Source organism: Mustelus asterias, chromosome 2 (genome assembly GCF_964213995.1).
Source record: "Mustelus asterias chromosome 2, sMusAst1.hap1.1, whole genome shotgun sequence".
NCBI classification, from domain to species: Eukaryota; Metazoa; Chordata; class Chondrichthyes; order Carcharhiniformes; family Triakidae; genus Mustelus; species Mustelus asterias.
Window position 1 is genome coordinate 112592307 of NC_135802.1, and position 19833 is coordinate 112612139.

A 19833-nucleotide genomic window follows, 5' to 3' on the forward strand; every position below is an offset into this window, starting at 1 on the left:
CAGGGGGCACGAGGATATCCCAGGTTGCTCAGCTGCTTTGCCTCCAAGAGAAGGGGGATGGCATTGATGCATCACAGGGGATAAAGGAGGGAACATTGATTACTCACTTGAGACTTGAGGATTCTCATGTTTGTCTGCTGCCCCCATGTCGCCATCAGCGAAGCCACGCTCTTCCTCCACCCTGGCCAGCTCGAGTGAGGGTTCTGAGCTCCTGCATGACTCCAGCTGGGTGTGCTTGCTCAGACTTGTTGTGGTTGAGTTTGTCCTGCAATTAGACAAACAGAGAGAGTGTCGGCAACTGTGGTGACATTTAAGATAGTGATGTGATGTGACTGGCATGAGCTGGAATGTGAGTTTCAAGGGAGCAAGAAGTGAAGCTGCTGATTGGGGAAGTGGGAGGGGTGCCTTATAGGTGTTAGCAAAGCTCAAAGTGGCAGGATGAGAGGTGAAGTGGTTCGGGTGTGCGAGGGGTGTAGAAAAACACTGTATGCGTCTGACTTATCCTGGCTGAGCGATCTTATTATGGCACTGCTGCCCTGTCCTCTTCTGCAGCAAGTTTGCACTCACCAGGTCTGCCACTGCATCCCAGGCAGGGGTGGTGACCTTGGTGCAAGGCCTTCTCCTGGAGCGGGGGTAGAGTGTGTCCTGCCTCTGTTGCATTCCATCCAGCTGAGGGGTCCCTCCGAGAATCAAAGTGCAAGCTTCCCAGCTGCTATCCCTGGCAACGGATCTAGAACAAGTGCTGGAGAGCCGTTTATATACAGTTTCCCTGCGATTGCCACAATGAAGTTGAGCCGGGACGGGTGATTCAGAGGGAGGCCGCCATGGGTGTGGTGAGAGTCTCGTGACCATAAAAACCACCGTTCATGGGCCTCAAGATCCAGTCAGAAATTATGGTGGTGCTGTCGACGGAATTTATTCCATTTTTCCTGCCAGAACCAACACATTGCCTTGCCTCCAATGTATGCATTTACCACAGTGGGCGTTCCTGCCCAGATTTATAAAGTAAATAGGGGTAATCGTAAAAATAAATAAAAAGTGGTAATTTAAACATCGGACATTTAACATTGTATGTCTATGTAAATTACTGAGTAAATGAAAGTAGCAACCATTCGTTTCATCATAATTGTCATAATTAATGACTTAATTGCCAAAAGAAGCCCTTTCACACATCCGGGCCCACAAAATTCAAACAGGATTAACTGGTGAAAATAAATATCATAACAAATTGAATGGAGTTTCCTGCATGGTGAGGCTAGATCGTCACTGCTTAGGGTCCACATGTGCCCTAGAATCACAGGGTGGAATTTTGAGAATAAGTCCTGTGACAGAGGTAGAAACATGGAGTGCTTCCTGCTATAGAGTCTAGCAGGAAAACATTTCAAATCTCCATTCCCAGCCTCATTAATTATGCATCTGAGTGTTTCACACCATATTCAGTGATGGGACAGGCCTGGATGGAGTGTAGTCCGCCATCATGTCTGGGTGCCATGTTGAAAAGGTGTCCAACATCACTGATCCACCATTGAAGAAAGAAAGTGGACTTTCTGAAAATAAAGTTAGATCTCTGAGAGTACTGTGAGGCCAGAAGATGAATCTCCAGGAAAATCTGAGGCTGGAAGTTGGACCCCGTCCAGGCTTATGTGCATTCAAATTAATTTTACTTCTCCCCGCCTAACACTAATGTGTGAATCCGGAGGCATCCCCAGGAATTGTTCATGTGGGTCCCTATATTTTCACACCACGTTGTTCTAAACGTGTTGCATGGCAGCGTATTTTCAGGTGTGGGGGGGAGGGATGGTGGTAGTTAGGCCTTCATCCCATGCAAATGAGGTTCACATTCTCTGGTGGTATTTTCCAACCCACCATGGCAGGCACCAGCAGAAGATCCACAGTGGTTAGCACTGCTGCTTCACAGCTCCAGGGTCCCGGGTTCGATTCCTGGCTCGGGTCACTGTCTGTGTGGAGTTTGCACATTCTCCTCATGTCTGTGTGGGTTTCCTCCGGGTGCTCCGGTTTCCTCCCACAGTCCAAAGATGTGCGGGTTAGGTTGATTGGCCAGGTTAAAAATTGCCCCTTAGAGTCCTGAGATGCGTAGGTTAGAGGGATTAGCAAGTAAATATGTGGGGGTAGGGCCTGGGTGGGATTGTGGTCGGTGCAGACTCGATGGGCCGAATGGCCTCCTTCCGCACTGTAGGGTTTCTATGATTTCTATGATGATAAATTCACACCAGCGTGAAACTGATTTCAGGGCCAGCTGCCATATTCTCCCACCACGTTCACCATTGAACCCGCAGTGGGGGCTTGGGAGAATTCTGCCTATAGTTTAGATATTCCTGCCCTGACTATACACTAGTCATGGTTGTAATTGTTTGTCGTGCTATCCTGAGGCATGTCATAGTGAATCATCAATTTAATCTAACACCATCTGGGACAGCATTTTGCTTTCATCAGCATTATAATTTCTCCCCTCCAAAGCAAATGCTTTGAACAACTGTGGCCTGAACGTATTTACCTTAATCACAAATATTTCATCAGTCAGTATTTTTGATATGTACATCTTCTTGGTGAATTTTGACAGACCACTTTGTTATAAGAGGCTCTACAATTGGGCACAAGTTTAACCAATATTCACACACATGCATTCCTCATTAGATATCTGGAGCAGGAAACTAGGCTCATTTACCTTCAGGACCACCCTGTCTTCTCCCCATAACACAAGCATTGAAGTCAACTATAAAGTCCACATTGCTGCCTTGGTTGAGATCCACTAACTCAGCAGATAGAACAAATTTGCTGTAGGTTGGCTTGTGACTTGCTACAAAATGATTGCAGAGACATAGGTGTTTGAACAATAACAGATTTATTGTGTGAACGTAACTGTTTACAGATTGACAAGGCTACAGATGTTACACAGTGTAAGCAATGAGTATCCTCCTTCTCAACTCTTAGTCATGTGTCTCTCTTTCATCTCCATGCGAGTGGTACTGCTTTTCTAGCCCCAACCCTTTCAGTCCTGAATATGACATCTCCTCACAATTCTTTGTCCAAATATATTTTACATTTATATTTACGCACTACCCACTTTCCCCATAAGTCTCTGACATTATAGATTCAATCGGCCTGGAGGTTTCACGACTCTCCCCAATTGTTGTCAGGTTTAGAAGATAGGTAATCTCGGTTTGGATTTCTTTGCTTTGACTTGGTTGGTCTTTGGTCAGAGCTGCAGTGTTCTGGTGTATTGTCAGTTTGACTCTCAACATCTGCTTCTCCCCAGTGTATTAGAAAGTTCCCCTTGAGGTGTGAGGATAAAATTTTCCTGTTCCTTCTTGTTGTGCCTTCTAGGACATGTATTGAGTAAGATCGCTGTTAATCATCATCACTTTGGAAAATGACTCCTTCTCTGCCTAGGTCACTTATCCGTACCTTGTCTCCTTTGTTCAGCCTGGGCACGTTTTTGTAACAGAACCTACTATTCTAAGTGAAAGCTTGTTGCTTCCTGTGGGTCTTTTGGTCCTAAACCTTCTAATAGTCCTGGAATGCTAATCCTGGGATTCATTTCTTGGATAGAATGGAAAGCTGTGCTCGAAGTTTTCTGCTCATTAAACAGTTCAGATGATGACAGTCCACACTATAATGGAGGAGATCTGGATGTTGAAGGTTTCATTGGAAGATCCTCATTCTTCTTCAAGAGGATTTAATCGTGCGGACGCCCCTTACTGCCTTGTCATTGGATTTGAGATAACGTGGCCAATCCAACAGGCCCTGGTGCACAACTATATCTGCCCCAAATGTTTCTTCAAGAATGAAGATCATATTGCCACTGGGTGAGCAACTCTGAGACTTTAATCACGGCAAACTAGAACTCGTTTTTTTTGTTTTTCCTAAATGCATGGAAGCAAGGTAAGTGCATTCATAATGTGTTCAAACAGGTTGATTATCAAGCTGAACATCCTTCTAACATGCCAAAGGCAGGCAGGAGGAGTGGGAGAGACCCTTGGTCAGCCACAGAACCATAGAATCTCTACAGTGCAGAAAGAGGCCATCGGGTTTGCACCAACTCTGCAAAAGAACATCCCACCGAGGCCCTCCCCTCCCCTCCATTCCCGTAACACCATGCATTTACAATGACCGATCCACTAAACCTACACACCAAGGAGTTGGAACCTGTACCGTCACTACCCATTGCTCCAAACTACAACATGCATTTAAAAGTACATGTTGCCACAGCAACTCAGACTTCCTGAGCAATCTGTAACACATCCACCACCACCAAATTCCACCACCACCAAATTCCTGTAAGAGGATATAAACATAATAGTGAATTTCTGCTTAGTCCAGTGCTTCCCAAACACTTTCTTCTCTGAACTCATTTTAAATCTTCACATCTGGTGTGACCTCCAAAGTGAAACTTGGGGATGGAGTGGGAGTGGTAGAGTTGCTCAGCAGGGGAGTGAGAGGAAGGGCTGTTGAGCAAGGTGGGGAGATTTGATTTGATTTGTCACATGTATTAGTATACAGTGAAAAGTATTGTTTCTTATGCGCTATACAGACAAAGCATACCGTACATAGAGAAGGAAAGGACAGGGTGCAGAATGTAGTGTTACAGTCATAGCTAGGGTGTAGAGAAAGATCAACTTAATGTGAGGGAGGTCCATGCAAAAGTCTGATGGCAGCAGGGAAGAAGCAGTTCTTGAGTCGGTTGATACGCATCCTCAGACTTTTGTATCTTTTTCCCGACGGAAGAAGGTGGAAGAGAGAATGTCTGGCGCGTGGGGTCCTTGATTATGCTGGCTGCTTTTCCGAGGCAGCAGGAAGTGTACACAGAGTCAATGGATATGAGGATGGTTTGCGTGATGGACTGGGCTTCGTTCACGATCCTTTGTAGTTTTTTTGTCGTCTTGGACAGAGCAGGAGCCATACCAAGCTGTGATACAACCAGAAAGAATGCTTTCTATGATGCATCTGTAAAAGTTGGAGAGTGTCGTAGCGGACATGCCAAATTTCCTTAGCCTCCTGAAAAAGTAGAGGCGTTGGTGGGCTTTCTTAACTATAGCGTCAGCATGGAGGAACCAGGACAGATTGAAGCTCTCAACCATTTCCACTTCATCCCCATTGATGTAGACAGGGGCATGCCCTCCACTAGGCTTCCTGAAGTCAATGACAATCTCCTTCATTTTGTTGACATTGAGGGAGAGATTATTGTTGCCGCACCAGTTCGCCAGATTCTCTATCTCTTTCCTGTACTCTGTCTCGTCATTGTTTGAGATCCGATCCACTACGGTGGTGTCATCAGCAAACTTGAAAGTCGAGTTGGAGAGGAATTTGGCCACACAGTCACAGATGTATAAGGAGTATAGTAAGGAGCTGAGGACACAGCCACACAGAAGATGGGGAAAGGAGTTTTTGAAGTTGGCGGGGGGTGACGGGACGGGATTCAAATAGCAGGGTTACTGACACAAAAATAAAGTCAGACAAGTGCCATTTTGTAGGCTCTGTTGCTGACAGCGATCACGCCTCAAATCTCATTTTGTCAGGCCATACCCATCGACAGAACAACACAAATATTCATAGAACCATACAGCGCAGAAGAGACCCTTCAGCCCATCGAGTCTGCACCGACACATTAGAAACACCTAATCTCACCTGCCACCACTTGGCCCATTGCCCTGAATGTTATGATGTGCCAAGTGCTCAAAGATACTTTTTAAAGAATGTGAGGCAACCCGCCTCTACCACCTTCCCAGACAGCGCATTCCAGACCGTTACCACCCTCTGGGTAAAGGAGTTTTTCCTCACATGTCCCCTAAACCTCCTGTCTCTCACCTTGAACCTATGTCCCTTCGTGACTGACCCTTCAACTAAGGGGAACAGCTGCTGCTCCTTATCCACTCTATCCACGTCTCTCATGATCTTGTATATCTCAATCATGTTGCCCCTCAGACTTCTCTGCTCCAATGAAAACACACCAAGCTTACTCAATCTCTCTTCATAACTTAAATGTTCCATCCCAGGCAGCATCCTGGTGAATCTCCTGTGCATCCCCTCTAGGACACTGGAGGGGATGCAGAGGAGATTCCTAGTGTCCTACCATTCATTGAGTACTTTCTTGTCAAATTACTCCTTCCAAACTATATTACCTCACATTTTTCAGGGTTAAATTCCATCTGCCACTTATCTGCCCATTTGACCATTTGTCTATATCAGGGGTCTCCAAACTTTTCAGTACGAGGGCCACATCGTATATTTTATACATTTTCGGGGGCCAAAGAAAAAAAAATAGTTTTATAAATGAACTGGTGATGATTAAGCCCTTGAGATCAAATGAAATTCACTGTTGAAACAACAGGTTTCAGAACGCAAGACATATCCACATATTTTCCGCACAATGCTTGCTGATGGATAATGCAATGCAGAAACATGGGCTTTGAGAATCCACCAACCTCACAAGCTTTTGTGATTTGTCCAACCAAACTTTTTTTCACCCCAGACATGTTCTTTCCTACATCAATTGTCACGCATTGCAGTTTATTCCACTCCAGGTTATATTCTAACACAGTTTTTTGCAATTCTTTGAAGATGTCTTCTCCAGTTACTGTGCTGTGCATGCTATGCACTGAGGCTAATTCTTGTGTCACATTAAATTCACTGTCGACGCCACGGATGAATACTAGGAGTTGTGATGTGTCACACACATCAGTCGATTCATCAAGTGCGAGAGAATACAACTGAAAATTTCTTGCTTTGTCTGCAATTTGATGAAATATATTGCTTCCTATATCCTCAATTCTACGAGCAACAGTATTTGGCACAAGACTGATGATTTTGAACAGATTTGCTTTTTCTGGTCATAACTCTTCCACTGCTGCCATTATACACTCTTTGATGAGATCTCCATCAGTGAATGGCTTTCCTCTTTTAGCCAACACATAAGCTAGTTTGTAACTGGCCCTGGTTAAAGCTTCATTTTCAGTTATCTTCTGCGTAAAAAAAGCTTGTTGGGAAAGCAACCTGCGTTGCATTGATTCAAATTTTTCTGAACGCTGTGTTCCTGTGAATTGGGAATAACTTGGTTCATGTTTGGTCTCATAGTGCCGACGTACATTGTACTCCTTCAAAACTGCAACAGTTTTGTTGCATATGAAACCAAGGCTTTATCACCTGCTTGTACAAAGAAGTACTTTACACCCCATTCTTCATTAAACAGGCAGCACTCACTGTCCACTTTTCTTTTCTTTTTTCCTCCCATCACTGAATTGTCGCCATCATTGTCATTGTTCTCGCTCATTTCAGACAGATGGAGTTTACGGATTGGATAAAGTAGCTGTCAATGTAGAGCGGCAATTGGATAACAGATGTCTCAATTGCTGATTCGTTTAATGAACTGTCAGTCACAGGATGGCAGCTCTGATTGGACAATAGGCTGGTAAAGAGGGCGGGGATTCCCATGAGTCCATCAGACACCGCGTGGAGCGGCAGCAAATGTCTGGCCTGTGGCCTCTGTCCCCGCGTCCGGATCCTGAGTCAGCGGCGGGGTTCCGGATGCGGGAGTGTTTTCGACAGCGGGAATCCCGTCCCGCCCCACTGGCTGCGGGCCAGATGTGGCCCGCGGGCCATAGTTTGGAGACCCCTGGTCTATATCGTCTTGTAACCCAAGACACTCCACCTCACTGTTAACCACCTGGCCAATCTTTAAGTGTCATCTGCAATCTTACTAATCTTAGCCCCCACATAGTCATGAATGTCATTTATATAAATGATGAATGATAGGGGGCCCAACACAGATCTCTGGACACTGGCTTCCAGTCACTAAAGCAGCCTCTGTCACCACCCTCTGTTTCCTACAATTTTGAATCTACTTTATCAAATTACCCTGTATCCCATGTGAATTTACCTTCTTTACAAGTCTCCCATGTGGGACCTTGTCAAAGCTTTGCTGAAATCCATATAAACTACATTGATTGCACTACCCTCAACCTGGTTACCTCCTCAAAAAATTCAATCACATTTGTTAGACATGACCTCCCTCTGACAAAGCCATTCCTGATCAAGCTTTGCCTCTCCAAGTGGAGACAGATGCCCTCCTTCAGAAGTTTCTCAAATAGTTTCCCTACCACTTATGTGAGACTCCACTGGTCTATAGTTCCCTGGTTTATCTCTACAGCCCTTCTTCAATAGTAGAGCCATAATAGTTGTTCTCCAGTCCTCTGGCACCTCCACCATGGCCAGAGAGGATCAGAGCTCCTGCAATCTCCTCTCTTGCCTCCCACAGCAGCCTAGGGCACAATTCATCTGGACCTGGAGATTTATCCACTTCTCAGGCTGCTCACACCTCCTATACCTTGTCCTTCCCTATATCAATTTGCTCAAAAACCTCACAATCTCTCTCCCTGAATTCCATACCATTGTCCTCATTCTCTTGGGTGAAGATGGATGTGAAGTATTCATTCAGCACTCTACCAATGCTCTCTGGCTCCACCACAGATTGTCCTCTTGATCCCTAATGGGCCCTACTGTTTCCCTGATTATCCTCTTCCCATCGATATACTTATAGAATATCTTGTGATTTTAAAAGCAAATTACTTTGGATGATGGAATCTGAAACCAAAAGAGAAAATGCTGGAAAATCTCAGCAGGTCTGTAAGGAGAGAAAAAAAAGGTTTGGCAAAGGGTCATCTGGACTCGAAATTGTAGCCCTTATTCCTCTCCTTACAGATGCTGCCAGATGTGCTGAGATTTTCCAGCATTTTCTCTATCTTGTGATTTTCCCTACATTTACCAGCCAGAGCTTTCTCATGTCCCCTCTTTGCATTCCTAATTGTTTTCTTAATATCCACCGTGCACTTTCTATATCTCACTAACGCCGCCACTGATTTACTCCCCTTGTACATTTTAAAAGCCTTTCTTTTCTTCTCATTGTATCCTGAATATCTCTGGGCTTGTTATTCCTGATGGGGAGATGCCGGCGTTGGACTGGGGTAAACACAGTAAGAAGTTTAAAGTTTTTGTATGGCTTTTGCTACCAAATAAACCTGTTGGACTTTAACCTGGTGTTGTTAAACTTCTTACTTGTTATTCCTATCAGCTTAGAAGGAACATGCTGGGCTTGCACCCTCCTCATTTCCCTTTTGAATGCCCCCCACTGTTCTTCTGTAGATTTTCCCATTAGTTGCTGTTCCCAGTCTACCTTGGCCAGATCCTGTCTTATTTTACTAAAACTGCTCTCCTCCAATCCAAAACTTTTTTTTGCAGCTTGTCTATTTCCTTGTCCATAACAAGCTTAAATTGTACCATGTTGTGATCGCTATCACAAAAATGCTCCCCCTCAACCACCTGTCCGGCTTCATAACTCAGAATCAGGTCCAGCACAGCTCCCTCCCTCCCTTGTTGGATCCTCCATGTATTGATTTAAAAAGTTCTCCTGTACACATTTCAATCAATTTACTCCATCCAAGCCCTTAACACTATGTATATTCCACTTAATTTGAAGGGACCTTGCTGCTGATTCCAGCATTGGCAGATCTGAGTCTCTGCTTCACAGCCACCATTACTGCCTTCGAGCTTGTTACTGTAACTACACATCTCACACTCCCACCGGGGAAACATGATCCACAGTTTGGGAAACCGTGGCTTACTCAATAATATAATGATTTAGAGGCTGTTCAATCATTAGAGATAAGCTCTTTTTTTGTCTTTTTGACTTGCTTTCACAATGATAACAATAAAAAAAGAGATTGCCTGCAAAGTCTAGTTGAGCAGAATACTGCCATTGTATGATTTGGTGGAATCAGCAGCAATGTTAAGGCTTCTGATGGTGCTTTGATAGTTAAGCTTCAGTTCCAAGTACATAGTTTAAACATTGTTCCTTGCATCTGTCGTCTCCACTCATGCAATACAAAAAAAAATCCAAAGCAGCTGAGTTGCAGGCATTTCACAGATTGTGTTTCAATGCAATATTCTAACAAGTGCTACAGGGAATTCTTTCATCTATTCCAGCTTATTTATGACCGTCTTTTATGTACCTACACATAGTCGTAAAACATATCTGGCATGGTTTTCAAAAATGGCTGACACTAGAATGACACTACCAGCAATACTGGGCTTTAAGCAAAAGACACACAACTAATAGAGTTACATTTGGCAACACTTTTTTCATGCCCTGAGTCTCTGAGACATGAAACAGTCTAATTAGAAGCTGCACCAAAGCCAGCACGTCTTATATGCTTTTGCTCACTCGGGAACAAATAGATATTTCTACAAGTCAATTCACGGTTGTCCCTAACAGTTGTCAGTAATGCAAGAACTTAACTTCTAATTCTAGGCTTGATCAGATTCCAGGTCTCCTGAGACAGGTGGGGATAAGATGTGTTAGACAGCTGTGTACCTAACGCTAATTCAGCATTTGAGGTGTAAAACTAAAAAAAAACACAACTATTTCCAGGTAAATCAATATCATCTCCAAAAAGATACATTCAACAGATATTACCACTCTGCCAATACAGTTTGCAAGCCAGAAATTATTGCATGTCAGTCAAATGTAATTGAAACAGCTTCAAGAACATCAATGATCATGCAAATCTCCTACAATTATGTGGGTTTAGACATTTGCAAATAGAGAAATGTATTGACTATGCATTTCAGCAATGGTGCCTCCCAAACCCACAACCTCTATCACCCACGAGGACAGCAAGTACAAGGGAACATCACCACCTCCAAGCTTCTCTCCAAGTCACAAACCATTATATCATTCTTTTATTGGCACTGACTCAAAATCTCCCAACTCTCCACTTAACACATTGTGGAGCAATTTCACCACAAGGGTTGTAGCAATTTAAGTAGGCAGCCCATCCATCATCTAATGAAGCAAAACAGGGGGCAGGAAATAAATTGTGGCTTTGCCAACAAAGTGCTTATCCTGATATGGATTGAAATGTATAACAGGAGATTGGCTTTGTATTCCATGAATGAACAGGATTAACCTGAATGACAAAGTTGTCAAGAGTGAATTCTTGGATATAGATGGGAGTCAAATTCCATGCTGGCTTCGTATATTTGGAATATACTATTAGGACAAATAACTTTTGTCAGAGGAAAATGATGCAGGAGCTTCTTCCACCAGTCATCTGCCAAAAATTGCATCCCCTGACTTTCCTCTGGCTGTTTGGCTCTTCCACTAGCTGAGGTATGAGTGCAGTTTAAACATCCAATAATGAGAGCAGTGGTACTGCAACTCCAAATATCCAACCTTTACAATAGCAATGTGCTCAGAGTAATCCATGTTAATCAAATAAATAGTGGCGGAAACTATGATCTTGAGGCCCCAGCTCATTGACTGCAGTCCACTGAGTTGCAGGATGCCAAGTGGGAGGCCAGCTTGCCAGTTTTAAGCCTTTCTAATATTGTACTGCCCTGGCTACCAGAAAGGAACTGTGTGAGAGAATGGTGATCATAGAGAGTGAGGGTGCCAGACATCAGTGACCCAGGGGAGGCTATACAAAAAAAAAATTCAAAGTTACCATGGCTGGATTACTTTGTGGAACCTGTGCATTGAATATTGTATATGAACAGGCAGCACCGTACATATCTGGCCTTCCATTCAATACACTGATACTCAGCAAAAGTGTGACCTGTGCTGATGAGTTTTCCACCCAAACCATTTGGATCCTTCACAAATTTAAATAATCCTTTTCCTTCTAATCTACAAGCTTAAGTCCATAGAACTAGAACACTTTTCTACCTCACAAAGTCCTACGATCTCTGAGATGAAGTCATGAAATTGTGTCAGATGTTGGGGGCGATTCTCCCAGCTCGCTGCACTCTCTTGTAGTGCAGCGGGCCAGGAGACTCGAGCGGAGGCTGTTTGGCAGGCTTCCCACTGGGCGCCTCGGCCTCCATGCTTCTCTGGCAGCCAGATTTCTGGCACCATCAGCTCCGCGCCAGTAATCAGCACGGAGCTGCATAACTTATTTAAATGCTAATTTTAATCTATTTTACATATCATTAGCGGGTCCAGGACTAAAGTCTCTGGGCCAGCTAGCCTCTCCCCCAGCCAGAAGTGTTTCACTCCAGCTCCCCACTTGCAAGGACCTGGACCCCGCTAGAGTAAAGGATCGGGGGTAAAGGAGGTGCCCCCTGGTTTTTGCCACCGTGCATCACGCAGTGCCAAGAGACGGTGCCCAATCTTCATACAGATTGCGAGTGGAGGGAGGGAGGCCAGTGATCAGGACTGGGCATCGGGGTGGGTTGGCCTGCAAAGGGGTGTGGGAGGAAATTGGGAGATTGGGGCTGTGGAAGATGGGATGGGGGGGGTGGGGTGGGGGAGAGATCGAGGCGGGCCGGGGGTGGGTTGAGGCTGGTCCGGACATGTTCAGGAGGGGGGGTGGGGGAGTAGTGATGTGGGGTCGCAGGGCGGCCAGCGATTGGGCGGCTGGCAGTGCAGGGCTACTGCACACGCGCCAATCTCCGCTATGACAGATCAGCACATGCGCAGTGGCCCACTCAGTGCTTTGCTGCCAGCCTCTCCAGTGGGAATAGGCCCAGCCCCCATATTTTTAGTGTGATTCACACTGAGGCACTCTGCAGTGCACAGAATGTGGGAGATCCATTTTGTAACTTCGCTGAAAAAGTCAGCATGATTTACTCCAGTTTTTACATGAATTTGACACTTAAAATTGTTTTTGGGAGAATCGCCCATTGTGTCACAAGTAATGATAATCTTGCAAAGATCTTCAAACTCACCTTGCATTTTAGGCCAGAATTTAAAAGTTTAGAGGTCTAAAATAAACACAAAGGACTGATATTACAATATTTCCAATGAAATTTTATTACAAAACTCCATAAAAACATAAATATTTTTCTCACAGCTGGGTGAAAAAACTTTTACAGTATTACTGCACAGAATTGAATAAAGTTTAAAGTAACCATGATACTTCAACAATTCTGATTATTTTAAACTGTGCATTTCTTTTTTGCAAAAGGCAAACATTTCAACAAATTTGCAAGATAATTGTAAATAAATTAGAACGTTTTCCTTAAAAAAATTCTAATAAGGTTGTACTTGAAAGCACCATTGTTAATTTTGTGGTACCATGAAGCTCAACAATAATAAAGTGAAAGTATTACATTGAATGATATTTTAAAAATGGCATTTGGATAATGTTTGTTTCTGTATCTCTATTATGGTACACAATAAGTTGTAGTGCACAGTGGAACTTCATTTTCAGTACGATGGCCACCAGTTCTAAAAGACCCATCAATTTGACAAATAAATAAAGCACCTTCAAATTTTTGTTATGTACTATCATAATTATTACCTCCGCTCTCAAAATAGTCCATTTGCACCTGCTTCTGCAGTCTTGAATATGTGTTCTGAGAGCATAATTTATTAATGGACAGTTACACGTTTTTACTGACTTTAAAAAAAAGCACCATTGAATCATTTAAAGACTAAATATTTCTTGAAACCAGTGGGTCAAAGGGCTCACTACAATGGCATAATAGCTACAGTAGTTTTAATATAGCACAGTGTGTTTTACTTACTGGTCATCATTTTATTCAAACGAGGTAAAATAAATAGTTGGGAAAATTCACTTCAGTTTCTGTTGCCACTCCACCCACCCCCAACCACTGTTTACACAGTATTTTAAATGCCTTCTGGTTCTCAAAATCTTTGCTTAGTTTATTTCATACAGCCTGATTTTGTAGGTCAATAACATGACTCTTCCTTTGAATGGATGGTGATATTTTTTCAATCTTGCACTGAGGTACATGGCATTGTACAGACATTGTTCATTGCTGCTGGTGAATCTAAGAATTTCGATGTGGGCAGTGCCGCAAAGATTTTGTTGACCTGGTGGTTGTAACATATAAGGAAAGCCGTTGTTTATCTTTTATTGATTGACAAGTGGAATGCTGCCGGGTTTCATGTACAAGTGAGAACCTGAATAGTCTTTACCTCTTCAATTGTCAGATGCAACCGAAATTACAATGTGCAGCTTCCTTATATCACAATCAATGCTGTTTATTCATTCGCAGGTTCTTCTATATATTTGACTTGGAGCATGATTTGCAACACTGCTGGCCGTAGAACTTGTGACTACAAACACCATGCTGGGGCACCAGGTAGCACCAGTTGAAGTAATCCTTACAAAATACATCTTTGGTGTGTGTACATAGGAGGGAAAAGAGGGCAGAGAGGAAGAAAATAAATTGCATTATTTATTACAATTTTGAATGCTGCACTTTGAATTAATACCTTGAATTAAAATTTACAATTAATTTCCTCCATTTCCTCTTATAACACATCTCATTTGTAGAGAAAATAAAACACATTCAATGTAACTACCGAGCAGCATAAAGCTGGTAGCATTTCAGGAAGCATCTGCCACACAACCACACACCATTATAAACCCCCTCAGCCCTCTCCCCAAACACAGTCACAATATTCTGCTCCGACAGATCTCTTTCTCAGTTTCTCTCCCTTCAGTAGATGGCCTGGCAGAAAGGAAGGCTGCAATCAAGAAGAGCGACGGATGCAGTGGCCAAAAAAGAGGATATGCAAAATAGTGGATTGGGAGGGAGGAAGCGACAGGGGGTGAGCAGTGGTGACCCTCTCCCACCTTGCCAGTTTTGATGTGGAGCCAGGAGAAACCTGAATCAGCTAAGTAGGTCTTTAATGTTCACACTTCTGGATGTGTCCTCCAGCGGTGCCTATTAGGCTAAGTGAAGACCACGATTTCCTGAATGTGGCTGATCTGCTGCTGACTAAAATTAAGGCAACTTAGGTTTTCACACGGGGCCTCAAACAAATATTATGTGCTTCACTTACAGATGCAAAGTGCCTAATACCTTTTTTCAGAGTCTTGGAAATGTCTTCTGATGATGATACTAAATGTGGCTGGTGGTGCATCACTGACTCAAAGTGTTTGCATACACAGCCCACAATGTTGCATAACAGAATGGGAACAGTATCAGGAAATCTTTAGGTTAGGGCTAGGGTTTTGAGCCAAGTTCCCTTCCTCCAGAATTAGCCACTCTGGCAAGGTAGCTACTGGTGTTTTGAGACCTCACATTTTCTATACAGCAGACATCAGTATGACACGGGAATCACGTTTTGTTGAAGTTGTCATACTTCAGGAATTCATACTGGTTGGAGTAGCCTGAGAATTCAAAAAGATTTTTAAGATAGTTGACAGCCACATCCAGATGGGCAAAAGCCACCTGATGCGGCAGAGGAAGAAGAGCCTGCCAAGGGGAACACTAGCCGTCCCACACCATCTTAATGGTCAATTGGCCATTAATAGGCTGGAGACAGGATTTCTGCCCCACAGGAACAACAAGTCCTGCTTCACAGGCTGCCAGGCAATCAGAGGCCTGCAACTTCCAGCACTTTCGTTTCAGAGGTATGCGGTGTTGGGTCAGAATTTGGCAAAGTGTACAGTGGTGCCCAGCTGGCAACCCCAGTGGAGAGGGCGGAGGTTTGAGAGGCCAAAGTGGGGAAGGGCCACAGGGGGAGTAAACATTGTGGTGCTGGGGGTTGATGGGGGGGGGGGGGGGGGGGGAAGGCAGGGGGGCTTCCAGGAGAAAAGTAAATGAGAGACCCCCATCTTGCTCACCACCAGTCTGTGCAATGATACCTGTGGCCCCACCTTGTCCGCCAACAGCCTGTGCAGAGATACCCGTGGACTGGCTGCTTAGCATAGGCTACTCTAGCTGCCGGTTAAATTTCAGTGGTGGCAGAGTGAGGCTTTAAAGTTGGAAATACTTCTCAATTGGCCAATAGGTGGGTCACCTGTTGCCACCCCAACGTCTGGTATAACTGCAGTGAGGACAGGGGCAGGCGGGCAGAGGGCAGGTAAGCCATCCACTGGATTTATCGAGCTCAAAAATCTTCAAACTTGTTGGTTGGCAGAGGTGGGGGTGCATAAAGCTCAGCCAAAAATCTCCATAACTAAGGGGCAGATGTAGCAACTTACTAGAAAGTATGTATTTTAAAGGATATTTTTAAAATATAGTTAACGTTATACCATAATTCCCAGGAGGAACACACAATAAAAATATCTATTAGTGTAAAACATTGCTTCAGCTCTTACCTTTCTTTTCAGGTAGAGGACAGAAATTAGTGTTGCATGCTTCTGTGGTGACAGGTTTTTGATGCAGAAGGCATCCTGAGGTAGGCCTGCCATATGCAAGACACTGCACTGCACGGGCTCGCACACCTCCGCCACAGCTAACAGAACACTAGGAGGTAATTTAAAAAATGCAAATCAGTCACTGAGCTACAATCCGCCCTTAGCCTGAAAAGTAACAGTTATTCAAGAACACATGAGATAGGAGCAGGAGCAGACACTATGGTCCATCGAGCCTGCTCCACCATTCCGTACGGTCATAGAAGATCTTGGCTTTCACCTCCACTTTCCTACCCGTTCCCCAAATCTCTTGTTCCCTGAAAAACCAAAAATCTGTCTATCCCAGCCTGAAATATATTTGATGATTGAGCATTCACAACTCCCTGGGATAGGGAATTCCAAAGATTCACAACCCTTTAAGTGAAGTAACTTCTCATCTCAGTCCTAAATGATCGGCCCCTTATCCTGAGACTGTGCCCCAACCAGCAGAAACAATTATCTTAAGAGTTTATCCTATCAAGCCCCTTCAGAATCTAGTGTGTTTCAATGAGATTGTGTCTCATTCTTCTGAATTCCAGAGAACTTACGCCCAGTTTACTTCCCAACATAGGGGAAATTTCTCAGCCCAGCAATTAATTTAGTGAACATTTGCTCTGTATTCACGTTAGTGTTTCTGAAAACCCACTGCCACAAGCAATCTGCTCCTTTCCGAAAGCAATTTAAACTTAGGGGAAAATGTCCAATTGAAATAATTATTTATCTTTAGTCAATGTCAGCATTTATTCATAAAAGAGATCAAAATCACATACAAAGTATTTATCCAGTGTCATACCTTTTTTTAAATGGAAGGAATGGAAGTTAACAAGTCTCTAAACAAATGTGTTTGGAGGATGCAAATGAATTTCTGTTATAAAAAATCAATTTTCCTTTCTCCCGGTCAGAGGCTGCAGGTGAGATCAACCATTTTGAAGACCTCTGACAGAGAGGAAATGTCAATTTCACCTGGGTTGGTTTCCAGTCTGCCCTGCTGTGCACTCAGCCCCAATGTGTGCACACAACTTTGACATGAAGCAGGAATCGTTGAAAACTCCTTTCCATTGCACTTGAAGCCTTTGATCTGTAACAATTTTAAATGCAGTGCCTCATAAAAGATTCAGCTGTCAGATCAAGGTTTTCTATCAGCCTCCAGCCACCTGTGTTTATTTTGATTTCCCTTCACAATTGACAGCACCTCAAGTACCCCATGATCCTGACAGGGAGAAAGAAAAATCTCTGAAGAATGGAGTGCTGCAATGATTTAGAATCCTGCCAGGTGACTGTGGGGCACGGAGGTTAGTGACCTGGCCACTTCACAATTTGCACAGCTGACGGCAGGAATGAAGATGTTGATCACAGAGCTGCCTGAAATCACCATGCCAGGGGCGATCTTCAGGCCTGCAGGGCTAGAAAGGCAGTCCAGTCACAACACCCCCATCCCAGCGAAGAGTGACGAGGTCAACTCCTTGCCCCCAGCCTGAGGGGGCAAGGAGTTGACCTACCCAGATCCCAGGACTGTTCCTCTGCAGCCTGACAGCAGCAGAAGGGCAAATGGCCATTGGACCTATTGCCTTGTGTCCCCTTGGGGCCCCAAGATGCTAGACCAGGGTGTCAGTGCCAGGGGCAGTGCACCGTTGGGACTACCAAGGTGCTTGGGCTCAGGGGAGGCTGAGTGAGGGGTCGGAGGGGGAAAGGAGGCTGAGTGGGAGTGTGTGAGGGGAAAGGGAGGCCGAGTGGGGGAATCTGACGGGGTCAGATTGGGTCACCCTCGTGCCTGTGTGGTGTGGGAGGGGGGTCACCCGTTACTTGTGGGTGGTGGGGAGGATGCCCTCTTTGGTGAGGGGCTGGTGGTGCTCCCCTGGTCAGTGGGGGGGGGGGGGGGGGGGGGGGGGGGGAGGGGGGGGGAGGCACCATTTAATTTCCTGGGGGAGAGAGACTGGTAAACAAGCTTGAGATCAAATTGTCATTTAAAAATGGTGGCCTGGTCTTGGAACAGCGGGGCTGGCTGGTGGGTTGCCCAATATGAATAAATTAGTATTTATCAACTGGGAGAATATCAGCTGATAGACACTGCTAACATCAATGGGGAACCCTCCAAGTTTCCTGCTGGTGCGGGCACTTAGTCCCAATTGAGGAGAATCGCAGCCATGATTTCTCTGACTAATATTTCCTGGGACTTTTGTGGAGGGTCCCAGGGAACAGGGAAACTTCCCATCAGAAATTCAAACTTCCGGGCAATTCCCATGGAGGTCTATGTGTCGGGACTTGTATGGAGTCCGGACATGTTTCTTGGGTCATATGTCTGACCTCTGCTGATCCAGAGGTGGGAAGATCTGGGTCATTATACTTATTGACTTGGCATTGTATAATTGTAATCTTAATGTTGTTCCGAGTAATAAGTGCCTGAACTTTAAAAGTGTTACTGCTAGTAAGATTTTGCCTTTAAATTTGGGATTTACTTGACAATCACTGTATATTATGGTAAAATTAAAATCCCAATTACTGTATTCAAACCAACGGTGAAACTATAATCCTTCCACTTTATTCCTGAAACGTACAGAACAAATATTACAGGAATACTGAACATGAATCCAAGATAAAATAACTGTAACATCCCCTACCTGAGACCAAGGTGAGGCATACCAGCTCGCTAGTGCATTGCTGAAGGCCCTTTCATTTGTTGCTCTTGGACATGCACTTAGAACGCATGCTCTCTCCAACTCCAGGTTCGGTCTTGGCAAGTGATTACACCTTTTGTAAGCAAATTCTTTATATTTTCCAGAGGTGTCTTTGTCTGCACACTTTAAGTGTCTCTTCTGAATCCCTTTACCACAACTTACAGAACACTGGAAAACATTTAAAGAAGAGAAAAAAAGAGTTTTTTTTGATGAGATAATGGAAACGGTTGCTGAAGGTAATGCAGTTTATTGTGATTCATGTAGATTTGCGAAGTAATTTGATAAAGTGCATAATAACCACAAAGTTGAAGCCCATGGAATAGAAGGGAAATGGATAAGTTGTTGTTTGAGTGACAGGAAGCAGAGGCTAGTGGCAAATGGATGTTTTACAGACTGAAGGAGGGTATACACTGGGTGTCCCCAAGGATCACTGATTTTCATGATATATATTAATAACCTAGATGTACAGGGCACAATTTCAAAATTTGCAGATGACACAAAGCTTGGGAATATTGTGAACTGTGAGAGGAAAGCGATAGACTTCAAGAGGATAATGCAGGCTGATAGAATGGACGGACATCTGGCAAATGAAATTGATTGCAGAGAAGTGTGAAATGGTGCATTTGAGGTGATACAGCCTAAAGGGTACGATTCTAAAGTGGGCTTCAGGGACAGAAATAAGTGGGGGCATATTTGCACAAATCATTGAAATTGAAAGGAAAAGTTGGGAAGGTGGTTAAAAAGGCATAAGGGACCTTGGCTTTGTAAACAGAAACATAGACCAGGATCTTCCCGCCCTGCCTAAGTCAATCACCATTTGCTGTGCTTGCTGGCTACACAGCCAGGGAACCATTGCAGGGGCTGGCTTTTGGTGGGACCAGAAGACTTCACTAGCGAGAAGTGTGGGGAAAATTCTACCCATAGATTACAAAACAAGGAAGTTATGATGAATCATTATAGAACACTAGGTTAGCTTCAACTGGGGTATTGAG

The 19833-nt window shown here is 44.2% G+C and overlaps 1 protein-coding gene across 1 annotated transcript in view; it reads right to left on the reverse strand.

Annotated features, from left to right (window-relative positions):
* Nucleotides 1-12801: 12801 nt before the first annotated feature.
* LOC144480979 (A disintegrin and metalloproteinase with thrombospondin motifs 16-like) overlaps nucleotides 12802-19833 on the reverse strand; it is a 235139-nt gene continuing 228107 nt past the window's right edge. The window contains exons 20-22 of the mRNA XM_078200606.1: nucleotides 18785-19009; nucleotides 16092-16239; nucleotides 12802-14156 (exon numbers count right to left, since the gene is read on the reverse strand). Of these exons, the coding sequence (XP_078056732.1) occupies nucleotides 14041-14156; nucleotides 16092-16239; nucleotides 18785-19009 (489 nt within the window). The 3' untranslated portion in view covers nucleotides 12802-14040. The remainder of the gene's footprint in view (nucleotides 14157-16091; nucleotides 16240-18784; nucleotides 19010-19833) is intronic.